Genomic DNA, 13,284 nt, shown 5'->3' with positions numbered 1-13,284 from the left:
GAGGTTAGGCTTGGCGAAACACACTTGTGTTTCGTCGAGTCATTATTGGCGCATCACAACCCTGATTCGTCGAGTTGGTTTGATGGTGAATGAGTCTAAGCGTTTTATATCATTCCATGTTATATATATATACAACAACAACAAATCACATAAGTGCACAATCGTATCCCGTTTCATTAAACATAACATGTACAGTTACAGTCAAACAAGTCAAACAGTCAAAGTCAATGGTCAAAGTCAACGTGCGTTTAAAGTCAAAAGGTCGAGTTGTCACACCGATGATGAAGTTTCTGATTACATTATGAACATTGTCACAAGCTTGGTATTGAACAGAAAGTACAACATTTCTCAAGTGATCTTTGAGTATATGAAGGAGAACTGCCAGGCTAAAGGAGACAAATACATCATGTATCCTAGATTTGTTATGATGTTGATAAATGATAAGATCAAGGATCTTCCAAAGATCAGAAGTGATGTTATGGAAGTGAGGAACATTACATATGAAACAATTGTGAGAATCACTAAAGATAGTGATACAAAAACAAAACAGATGATATGCAAGATCAAGGATTCAAAATATGTTGCTCCTGAAAATGAGAAATGGAGACATGACAATAGTGATTCTGACAATGAAGACGCAAAGATGAGTGAAATGACTGAGAAGAAGACTAGATGATGGTGTGTGAGAGATGAAAAAGAAAGAGAACACCTAAGTCATCTCCTGCATTTACCATTCCAAAGGATGGAGATAAGGGTATAGTGAAAGGGGAAGCCTTAAGACAGTTAGAATTTATGTTTATTAAATGTTTCTAATGTCTCTGTTAATGTTTGTTTTTGTATGGTCTTCTGGAGAACCACAGCAGAGATTGGTTGATGAAACTGTCTTGGAGCCATCTGTGATCATTGAATAAGGAGCTGATCTTCTAAATCAATCTTTTGAAAGTTATCTGAAAAAGAATGAGGAAGCAGTAGCACAACAAGCTCAAGGATCGAGTGCTCATGTTGAGAAGGTTACAAGGGTTGAACCAGAGATTGAAGCTTAGGGAAGTTCAAGTGAAGATGATTCTGAAGCAACTCAATCTGAATCTGAATTGGATCCAACGACTCTTGGAAGAGGGAAAGCTCAGCTGAAAAAGAAACCTTTAAAGAAGAAGAAAACATCTGATGAAGAAGATTCACCTTTTGAACCGGATCAGCCAAAGAAACAAGTAAAGAAACGAAAAGCAGTTCAAGCTGGAGTAATTCCAAGGAATGTTAGAGCGAAGAAATCTGGAGCTGAACCACATAAAGATAAAGGTGGAAAGAAAGAGAAACACATTCAGAAGACACAAGGTGTTGAGGTACCAAAAGAACCTGAAGTGGAATCAATAAAAGAACCAGTAGCTGAAAGAGAAACTGGTGGTGATGATTACGTAGAAGTCACTGGGTTCAAAGCTGCTAGTCCACGTCCTCCTCCACAAGACAAACCAGAATCATCTCAACAGAAAGAAAAAGTTGATTACATGTTTGAAGGATTTCCAGAAGCAACAGGAATTTACACAGAAGATATTCCCGAAGAAGACTATGACATGTTCAACGATCAAGCAGTCAAAGAATTGGTACAAAAGGTCAACAAGCTGGAAAAAGAAAAAGCTAAAATAGAATTAGAATGTGATATTCTGAAGAAACAAGTAGATAATCTCATGAAAGCTCATAATTAAGTCAGAGAAGTGCTGATAGAACAAGAAGAAACGATGAAAAAAATGAGGAATGAAGCTCATGATAATTCAAAGTTGTTTGAATTGTTGACAGCGGAGATTGCTTCGTTGAATGTAAAGATAAAGAACTTAGAAGATGTGAATCAAACACTCAATCAGCTACTTAGTGAGATGAGTGAAGCTTCATCAAATGAAATGAAGGCAATGAAGCTAGAGATGGAAGCCATGAAGGCAGATAAGGTTGTGAAAGATGAACAACTTCATATGCTATACTCTGTCATGGAAAGTCATTTCAAGATGGATGTTCATGTTGCGTTCAACGAAATAGAAGTAAAAAGAACTAAAGAGAGAAGGATAGAACGAGAAAGACGTTTAGCTGAAGAAGCCACTCAAAAGAACAAAGGTGTGATTGATGACACTCAAGAAGCTGGTGGATCATCAAGTCAACCTGATATTGGTGGTTCATCATCGGATATTGAAATGGTTGAAGTTGTAGAAGTTCAGGAACAAGAAATAGTTGAAGATGAACAAGAAATGGTTGAAGCTGAAGAAGTTCAGGAACCAGACTTCATGATTGTTGGTTAGTCTTCTGAGCCTGTTGATATAGATAATATTCTCCGAAGGGTTGATGTTATTCAAAGAAAGAGAAAGGCAAAAGAAGTGTTGCTACTAGAATGGAAGACACAACAATTTGTACTTGTTGGTAATGCCTATTCTATGCCTTACAACGTTCAAGAAGTTACACGTTAAATGAAAGTAAAAGAAAGGCGTAGAAAGGCAAAGAAAGCTCGTGGAGAAATAGTTGGTGATGACTCTGATGTAGAGTTATTCGGAGAAGATGAAGAAGAGGAGGATGATGATAATGTTGATGATCAAATGGATGATAAGCCTGATGATAGCAATGATAAAGATGATAAAGGTGATGATGAAAATGATCAAGGTGTTTCCGGGTTGTTAATCAAAGATCCAATTGTTCAAGAAAGAATTGAAGAGCTATTGAATGATGAGATTAACGAGCAAGAGGATGACGTACAAAATGAAGCATCATCATCTGGAAAACAACATGTTGATCAGGTATTCCTCTCAAACCCAACTGTTATTTACTTGAATGTTCCACAAGAAGGTGAGGTTGAGGTTAGATGTTAGTACATAAATGTCTATCGCCTTCGTCAATCCGAGCCGTAGTGAGAAACCGAAGAAATCAAGTCTTTATAGTGTCATATCTAGTTAAAAGGCAAGGTGGCAATCTTGTAATTAATGTAAAGTTTCATTAAAGCCTTGACCTATAAATAGGATAGTTATGACATAAGTTTAAGACTTTTGCTCCATTTGGTGAATTTGGTGATTCAAGTCTAGAGAGAGAAAATCTAGAGAGAGAAAGTACTCTCTACGTGATTTTTGCTTGTACACGTCATCTTCATCAATAAAATCATGGTTCTAGTACGTTATTGTGTGTTCGGTCACGCACGTTCACGGATTCCGCACATCGAACGTTCGTTACGCAATCGAACGGCGTCAAAACCGATCCTACAAGTGGTATCAGAGCTAGGAGCTCGATTGCACGATCAAACGCATTGATTCGTACCAGATTTCAGCAAAATCAGATCCGAATTTCATCATTTCTTCATCTTCTACCCATTTTTCACGTTTTTCACTGAAACTTGTCAAATTGAACGGGTTTTCATTGTCAAATTGAACGGGTTTACAATCCTACCAAGTTTCAGATCCAAATTATTAGTCGTTTAGGAGTAATCGAGATTTTTCTGTTCGTTTTTTGCGTCAAATTCAGGTCCGCTCAAACGAACCTGGATGTTTCGCTCATAGGGTTCGCTTATTGTGAATTTTAGTGAGGTCCGCTTATTAGTCAGTATGGTTCGCTCATTTGTTAGGTAGTTTTGCTTGTGTGGTCCACTCATAGTAACAATTCAGGTCCGCTCTTATGGTCAATACATAGGTTCGCTTATATGGTCCAATAGGTTCGCTTATAAGTCATCATCATCATTGTGTCTGAACAATGGTTGCCGGCCTATAGTCCTTCATTAAACATAGAATTAATTGAAGTTGCATGTGATTAAAAATTGTTGGCCGAATCATTCTCATTTGGTAACTAATTAGTTGTCAGCCCATACAATTTTGTCATCCACTAAGTGAAGTGAAGGCCCAATCATTTACTTTATACACTGACTCACTAGTTGGAGGTCCAATGAAAGATTAAAGTTGTCTGCAATCAAGTTGATAAAGTCACAAATTAATTTGAACGGTTCAATGATGTTTGAATGATTAACATTAAATCGGTCCAATAAAAATCATTTGTTAGCTCAAAGTTGTTGTCATCACATGCAAAATCGATAATATGTCCAGTGCCCTTTTTTTCAGTTTGAGGTCGAATAGAATTGTGTTGTGGAATTTTAAGTTTACGGCCCAATCAATCATATCCAAATTGTTCGGCCCATGTGTGGATAAGAGACAAAAGACGGTGAAATAGATAAATCAAATAAAACTGGTGTCCTATAGTTTAAAAAGTTGCCGACCCACTAACTCAATTGATCCAATCAGTGTGTGATAAGAATTGCATGTGATATACATTAATCGAGGTTGTCAGCTTAGTGGAAGGAAACGCCAAATCACATTTTTACAGTTGAGATTGTGTTTGGTCAGCCCAATCAACTTTATCGGCCCTATCACATTGTTTTGTATTTGTCATCTGTCGGATCAATAAAATAATTGTTGAATGCATATTATAGAGGCCCAATCACATGTGTTGAATATATTGAGCTGAAAGTTGTTTTTGGGCCGAGACGGTGAATTTTGATAGTGCTTTTGATTCGAATTTGGGCAGTGAGTAAGTGAGTAATAGTTTTGGGCTGAAAGTTTGTCAAGAAAACTTTGTGATCGGGTTTGATTAGTGGGCTGCTAGTTTGTGGATTTAAATTGGGAAACAAACGTTTAGCGGGCTTTGTGGAAATTGAGATTTTGTGAACTTTGAGATAAAAACAAATTTTGACCCAAGTCGTTTGAAAATCATCATCAGTTCGCACACTCACTCGAGCGAATCCACACTCAATTTGTTGTCGCCGGATTTTCAACAATCGGATATTCATCGGATTTTAGATTGTGTGAATTTTGTATTGTTTGAAAATTTGTTGTTGTGAATCTTTTCATTACCGAAACATGGGTTCTGAAATTTATATAGCACTAAACCAGTTTGATAATTTTACAGGTATCAAGGGGGAGTCTATAAAAGAATTGATTGACCGATACTGCCATCTAGTTTTGGAAATGGGGAGATTGAAAATAACCAAGACTAATGAGGAGTGGGTTGACAAGTTAGAAAATGTTTTACCGGGTGATATGTGGAGAACGTATTTGTTAGATTTGAAGAAGATATATTTAAACTTGAATTTGAGCTTGTTTATCGAGAAGAAGAGCGAGAACTTGAACTCCAAAAGATTAGTAATGCAGAAACTGATGAAGCAAAATTCAAATCTAAGGAAATTGTTCAGGAAGAAGAGCAGGTTAAAGACATTTCAGCTATCAAGGTTGAGAAGAAAGCTGACGATGTAAAGATGACCGAGAAGTGCTCAAAATGTGACAAATTTGAAACAGACAATGTCAAACTATTAAGTGATTTGGACAGTTTGACATTGGAAAACAAAATTTTGAAAGAAAAAGAAAAAGTTTTTGAAAATGAAAAATCAAAAATGGAAAAAGATTTTCAAAAACAAATCAAGATTTTAGAAGATGAGAGAGATATTTTTTATAAAGATAATCTTGAAAAACAAATTGCAATCAATTCTCATCTTGCTAAAATCATTCAGCTTGAAAAAGAAGCTAAGAGTGATCGGATTAAAATTGCTGAGTTAGAAAGTCAATTGAAAGGTTTTGCAACTTCTGCACCATATGTGTGTCCAGAACCGATCAATTCTATTCCAATAAGTGACAATGTCACAAACTTTGACAATGTCAAAGTTGAAGATTGTGATGAGAAATCTGATGATGAAAAAGAAAAAATTGAAAAACAAAAATTATTTTTGAGATTAAAAGAAAAATTTCAGAAAACTGTTCTACAATCGACTGAAAGGAGAGAATGCTCTAAGCAAAAACCTTTGAAGAAGAAAGTGGAACAGAAACAAAAAATTAAAACTGAGAAAATTGTACACAAAGAAAATAAAAGCTCATCAGATCGATCATCCAATCGCATCCAAAAAGCACAAAAATTGAAAAACGAAAACTCAAAAATTGTTGGTAATAAGTGGTGCAGGTCAGACCACAGTGCTCAAAAGTCAAATCCAGCAATCAAGAGGAAAAAAGAGTATCACCAAGCCAAACAGTGCTTTGATCTGAGCGTTTGGTGCGAAAATGGTGATTGGTATGATAACAGAGTGTGTTACCGATGCGGCTATCAAGGACACATTGCTGTTAACTGCCAGAATTGGAGCTATGAGACGAGAAGATGTTATGAATGTCAAATTAAAGGTCACATTGCCAGAGATTGCCCAATGAGATCAAATGAAAGATCGAGGGCTGTATCTCAGAAAAGGGTGATGAAGTCAGTCAAAGTCAAAGAAAAGCCCAAGGAACTGAAAGTTTCAGAACAGAAAGTCAAAGAACAAAAAGTGAAGCTTTCACAAGGGCAGAAAGACAGACTGCGGAAGAAGAGGAAAAAGGCGAGAGAGTATCTCGAGAAGATTTTGTCCTCGGGTTCACCGGACAGATCGAATAAGAGTTCTGATGAATCAACTCCCTCGACTGCAAAGTCAAGCAAGACGAATTCATCAGATACAAATCTGAGGACGAAAAAGGACAAGAAGAAGGTAACATTTGGTGGCAATGAATCTGTTTCTTCGGAAACAAAGGAGCCACATGTTGGCGATGAATCTGGCTCGTCAAAGTCAGACAAGCCACATTCAGGCAATGATTCTGGTACGGTAAAGCCAGAAGAGCCAGTTGTTGAGGTAAAAACTGAGAATTCAGGTTTAACAATGGATGATGCAAACTTTCCACCATTGTTGAACAAGAATTCAAAATCACCCAAGGACAGTCAGGCTTGGGTGAAACTGTTCAAATGAAAAACCTGACTTGCCGGAGTTCCCAGGTTGGTAAGCGTGGAACATGAATCGGCACATTTCTTGAGAAATTTCACTCTGGTGATTTTTCGCCTTACATGTGGTAAATCAGGGACATTAAGTTGTACTTGATTTTCTACAAATGGTGTTTGAGAGTTAAAACTGAAATTGTAAAATCTGTCATATGTATGAAGAGAACAAGGTGATGAAACCCCGAGTTTATGAAATGACAACACAAAACTAATTTTCCGGAAAAACCATTTTGATTAAAACAAACTTAAGTGTTTTGAAATCATAATGGGAAAATAGTTTGTCGTCAGGGGGAGTTCTGATTGTTTATGCCAGGTGGATAGAGAATTGAAGTGATTCTCATCAAGTTGTCAAGTTTGTACAGTTTGTTTCAAATTTTCTCAGAAAATCAAAATTGAAACATATTTTGATTTTAGGGGGAGAAAAAATTTAAAAAAAAAAAAATTAGAAATTTTGAAAATGTCAAAAACATTGAAAAATCAAAAATGAGTTTTTGTTGCATAAAAGAGGAAATGATAGTACATCAGTGGTCTATCACAACACGCTAAAGATATGTAATATTTAAATGTGATAAACAATTTTACTACGGACGTGTCGGTAGATTTTTGCACACTTAGTAAATTGAAATGAGATATAAACCTAAATAGGTTTTTGCACACTTAGTAAATTGAAATGAGATATAAACCTAAATTCCAACTTGCTTAATTCATGGGTAACTATTCTTGGATATATGGGTAACCCCCGAAATCTTGTTTGAAAGATCCCTCTTTCTGAGATACTAGGTCTTTATACTTAGTGATATCTGGGGTATTATTGCGGGACTTCTGCTGTATGGAAATACTGACCTAGTCCCCGAATAATACTTTCTGCAAAATGCTTTGAAATATAAGCGCAGCCCTCAGAAAGTTGATAAAACAATAAAATTGATTGTCACTACTGTTGTAACAAAAGATCCTCTAAAGGGGACCCACCGAAAGTCGAAGCCGTCATCTCTCTGCGTATACGGAAGTATCGACCTGAGCTCTCACGGCCCTCGCAATTTATCCCTTAACAGATATCATCTGTGGTATACTCACCTATAAGACTGAACATTGGGATCTGGATACGGGAGTATATTCAAGTGGAGTGATACACATTTAAGTTCAAGTTTCTAAAACATTAATATCGTATCTCGAATCAATTGAAATTTGTGTGAAAATTTAAAGTGGACCAATATACTGATAATCTAGGTAAATTGTTTAGAACTTGAAATGTTTAAAAGCTTAACGGTGTTGGTGATATGTCTCAAAAACTGATATGATCCTCTTGCACAAACTCACAAAAATATGTTTGTACATATTTCATTTCTGCATTTAATTTCTGCTATTGCATTTATGTTTCATAGTATGAAAAATTCAAAAAGATTTTCGACAACTGATGTTGAAAAACTGATATTCAAAATCTCAAAGGCTAAACGAGATGAACAGTTGGATTGGTTAATTGGTTTGAAATGTTTAAGATGATTCATTAATTTGAATCAGATTTTGGAATTTTTCAAAGTTGATAAATTTAAAATGTGAAAAAGTCTCAAATGTTTAGTTGATTCATTAAGTTGAATCACAACATTGTTGATTGTTAATAGAGTGTTTGAGATGTGTAGGTTTCTGATTCTGTTGCTACGGAAAGCCAGGCGTCGATCCTAAAAGCACGGAAGCTTGACAAAAGGGGAAGCCTGAAGAAAAGAAGTCTAATCGATAGGAAGAACAACTGAAGCTGAAGACAGATCCACGGGGATTCTGTTCGAGAAAGAGAAAGACAAGACGCTACGAGATTGACTGCGACAATATCCAAGGGGGAGATTGTTAGTGCATAAATGCCTATCGTCTTCGTCAATCCGAGCCGTAGCGAGAAACCGAAGAAATCAAGTCTTTATAGTGTCATATCTAGTTAAAAGGCAAGGTGGCAATCTTGTAATTAATGTAAAGTTTCATTAAAGCCTTGACCTATAAATAGGATAGTTATGACATAAGTTTAAGACTTTTGCTCCATTTGGTGAATTTGGTGATTCATGTCTAGAAAGAGAAGGTCTAGAGAGAGAAAGTACTCTCTACGTGATTTTTGCTTGTACACGTCATCTTCATCAATAAAATCACGGTTCTATACGTTATTGTGTGTTCGGTCACGCACGTTCACGGATTCCGCATATCGAAAGTTCGTTACGCAATCGAATGGCGTCAAAACCGGTCCTACATTAGAAGAACCAGAGCTGAAATGCTAGAAGAATTGGGGTTAGAAGAAGGAAAGTTCAAGTTTGATATTGAGGATGAGATTCCTCAGTCACCAGCAAAAGACTTTGAGCCTAGATATGCATTTGAAGCAGATCATTATGATGATGTGATTGTTGAAGATTCTTCAGATTCATCCGAAGATGAAATTGATTTTCATTATGCTGGGGTTGATGAGACGTTTCCTTCATTTGCTGAGATGTTCAAAGACAGAAATGAAGACGAGATTAAAAGAAAGATTGTTGAAAAGATCTCACTTGAAGGTGTTCCTGAAACTGTTCCGAGAGAGATTCTTGTAGAAGAAAGAAGTGGTTCAAGAATATGCCTAAAGAAAGAAAGAGTCTCAGAGCCCTTCAGTACTTCACTCACAGTAAAAATCTATCATGGGGAGATATTCTATCATGGGGATACCTTGAAGATCTCAAAGTGTATGCCATCAGGAGAGAAGAAGGAGTTCAATACTTCGAGTTCTTGTCTGATATTGCTTCTCTACCATGGTGGGATGTGGATGAATTGGTAAAGACAAAGAATATCAAACAGTTCTACTATAGTCCTGAAGTTCGTCAACATGATCAAGATTTGTGGAACTACATCAAATTGCAAGCAAAGAATGGTTATCCTGATTGGAAGCCACAGTATCCAAAGCAGTTTGTCAGAATTTTAGAAAATGGTGAGAAAGATATAACTCTGGATGTAAAGCTGCCAAAGTGTCTGAAGAATATGCCTCTCAGAGCGATCGAGCAAGATTTTCATGATTTATTTCAAGGATGGTTTTATAATGAGTCAACGACTGAGGCAGTTATCTCTCTTTATGACATGTCCACCGGAAAATCCCGAAGAATCAGTATATTGGATCCAATGTGGCTTGTTAATTGCTGGAAGAAAGACATTGATTGCTTATTTCTTAACAAGATCGTTTATGAGAAGAGAGACAAAGCTCAAGCAATGCAGTATCAATCAATTGTGGATGTTTGCTTCGCTCAAGACATCAATTCTGGTAGATATTGGAAGAGCAAATGGAGAGACATTGAAATTGATGAGTTCTTGCAAAGATACAAGTGAAGCCAAAGATCCAAAGAGATAGCAAAGAGAGCTGCTGAGTTGGGTAGACGAAGAATGGGGTTTGTGCCACCAACAGATCAGACGCCAATTGAATCTGTAGAAAACAAGATTCCAAAATGGGATCGAAAGCGTGATGGTGACCCAGAATACAGGAAATGGTGGATGACTGAAGGTAGACACAAGAGACGAAAGATGTTAGAAGAAAGAGAAGAAAAGAGGAGGCAAAAGGCCAAAGAGCGAAGGAGAAACAAGAAGAACTTGTCACACCCCCAAATTCCACCTGCGGAGTATCACCGCTTGGGAGCGTGACTGACCAGGATCAAGCCACCAATCATATAGAACAATATGTATAGTTAGAGTAATTGCCATTAAACCAAACCAAATCCATATGAAAGGTGTTCCAAAAACATAAGTAAGTTATCATTGTTTAGCGGAAGCGTATGAATAAAACCCATCATAATGAAGTATCAATTGTCATAAGTGTTTAACAAACTGTCACGATCCAAGCCCACAACGACCAGCTCCTCCCTGTGCAAGCTCCATGTATCTAACGACCTGCAAGGCATGTAACAGAGGATCAACAACTAGTTGAGCGAGTTCACGGAAAGTAAATGCGTAAGAGTATGCTCGTTTGTAACAGGTGGCTCTACTAGGCCGAAAGTACGTTCTATTGGTGGGGGCTTCCCATGTTGTATATCCACTAGACTATTCGTAACCATATGTGTTCTTCACAATCCGAGAACAGTAGTAAGTATAAGTTCACGTAGGTCTTACGTGAGTATCCTTCACATCCGAGGATAGTAATTAAGTATAAGTATCCTTCACAACCGAGGATAGTAATATGTATAAGTATCCTTCACAACCGAGGATAGTAGTATGTATAAGTATCCTTCACAACCGAGGATAGTAGTATGTATAGGTATCCTTCACAACCGAGGATAGTAGTATGTGTAAGTATCCTTCACGACCGAGGATAGTAGTAAGTATATGTGTACGTAGACTGCACGTATGTGTCCTGCACAACCGAGGACGATGGTATGGTAGTCTAGTAATAGTGTCAGTACGAATCTATTCAACCTTATTCCTTTAAAACCCATTCCCAAGCCCCGGGAATCCCATGCCTTAGTAAGAGTGTGAACTCACCTTGGTTTGCTCGGTATGCTAAGTTATGCACTCACAAGTAATCAGTCAAGTCCTATTGTGTGCACGTGTAATAAATCAGTTTCAAGTTCGAAATGTTTCCCATGAAATCTATGTCATAAAGTGCTTAGCAATTAACGTCATGTATCACGTAGGCAGTTAAATCAATTAACAGGTTTAACAGAGTTAATGTACCACAGAATTAACGTATCAACAGAGTTATCATTCTAACAGGGTTATATAACTAAACCGAGTTAACAGAGTTACTAAACTAGTAATGTTATAAACTTAACAGGAATAATAGCTAATAAAGTTACACAATTTAACGGAGTTAATGAAGTTAACAGTGTCAATAACTTAACCAAGTTAGTAACTAGCAAAGTAAAATAAACTAACAGTGGACGAAATCACATACATACATGGCGAAAACACATATTAAAAAAAAAACACCTATGGGCCGAAATCCCCTTTGGGCCGAAATCAACTTTGGGCCGAAATCACCAAGGTGATTTCGTTGAGATGGGGATTTCATTGGGTAGGGGTTTTCGTTAAGTACCTCATCAACAACAGCAGTTACAAGATCAACATCAACAAAATCCTTAAATAAATCATCTAAATACCATAACATGTGTAATACATGGAGGAATCTAACTAATTGAGTCATGGTCGGCCACTACAAATCACCTCAAGAGGTGATTGGACCATAAATTATTAGTGGTCTGCCTCATAAATATACTCATTCAAGTATTCACATGGCCTCAAGTATTTTATTTGATTCATATAGGCTGCACCCCTAGATCTACTAGCCGCCACTTCCTAGTCCCCATGTTACCCACCATCAATTTTTAATAGACCAAAACAATTATGGCCGACATTTGTAACCCACCTCAAAAGGTTATTGGACCAAACTATGGACATGCAATATTTATCAAAACAATTTCGGTCATCATCACAGTATTTTGGCGGCACATGTATAACATCAAATATTCAAGAAGGGTGCACATAAAGTGGCCGACACTTATAAAGTTATCATTAATTTGGCTGCACTATCAAGACAATTCACATGCATATTACGTAGCCATGAATCTCATAAACCAACATTCAATTTCACAAGCCAATTCACTTTTATATTTATATCAGATCCATCAACAACAATCATTGTAGCAAATAACCTAGTTTCAAGTAATCATTGGGCATCTGGTTTCGTTTCTCATATAACAAATTTGTCATCGGATCATTACTACTAACAACAATGGGTCTGGTCACATTCATCACGTACCAGCAATCTTATTTAACCAATTAGCACATACATGTATACAAACACAAAGCACTCATCGAACCCATGCTCATAACAGCATCATGTCTCCCACGTTTTATAACACACATGCACACAATTTTTACTAATCAAATCGCACATTACAGGTTCAATTAAATTGAGGATTGATACAAATACAAAAGTCACTAACCAGCAGTCCGATCAGATAGAATGATGCCTCACCCTAAGGCTGCTTCCATGGGGGAAATGGGTCGTCTGCCATCTCAAAACGAGTGGGAGGAAGTAGGGTGGTTTTAGGGTTTGAGGTAAGATATAATACGTATACACATGGCCGTGTGAGGAGGGCTTGGGCCGGTTTGAGTTTAAGTCGATGAGAACTGGGCCAAAGGTTCTCAAGACTTTATGTGAATTAAGGTATGTGTGTGGGTTCAACACTTGTGGGCTCAAACCACTTAGCCGGACCATGCCTACAAAACTAAAATGTGTGAAAGTGTGTGTGTGGCCCAACACATTCGCAGCCCAAGGCATAACGGTTGCCCAGTATCGTGTGTGGCCCTACACGCAAACTCAACACTTCAATGGATCTAACCACGACAAATTATAATCAACTAAAATTCACATTTGACAAGTTTATCATAGTAAGAAGCTAGATGAAAAGTTTATCCTAACGAGAGCGTGAAAGGAGAGACTTACTAGAAACGAGAATCACAAGATTCAACGGTACAAACCTTGAAAGTTCGGGTTGTCAC

The 13,284-nt window shown here is 37.2% G+C and overlaps 1 protein-coding gene across 1 annotated transcript; it reads left to right on the top strand.

The window, feature by feature from the left end:
* The first annotated feature begins 812 nt into the window (after positions 1–812).
* LOC110943120 (claspin-like) lies at positions 813–1,700 on the top strand. Its single transcript, XM_022184876.1, has 2 exons — positions 813–896; positions 1,044–1,700. The coding sequence occupies exons 1-2, from the start codon at positions 813–815 to the stop codon at positions 1,698–1,700; spliced, it is 741 nt and encodes a 246-aa protein (XP_022040568.1).
* The last annotated feature ends 11,584 nt before the right edge of the window (positions 1,701–13,284 follow it).

The sequence above is a fragment of the Helianthus annuus genome, chromosome 5 (genome assembly GCF_002127325.2).
Source record: "Helianthus annuus cultivar XRQ/B chromosome 5, HanXRQr2.0-SUNRISE, whole genome shotgun sequence".
NCBI lineage: Eukaryota > Viridiplantae > Streptophyta > Magnoliopsida > Asterales > Asteraceae > Helianthus > Helianthus annuus.
The sequence above is the reverse complement of the archived record's forward strand: the minus strand, read 5'-3'. Positions and strand labels throughout refer to the sequence as shown.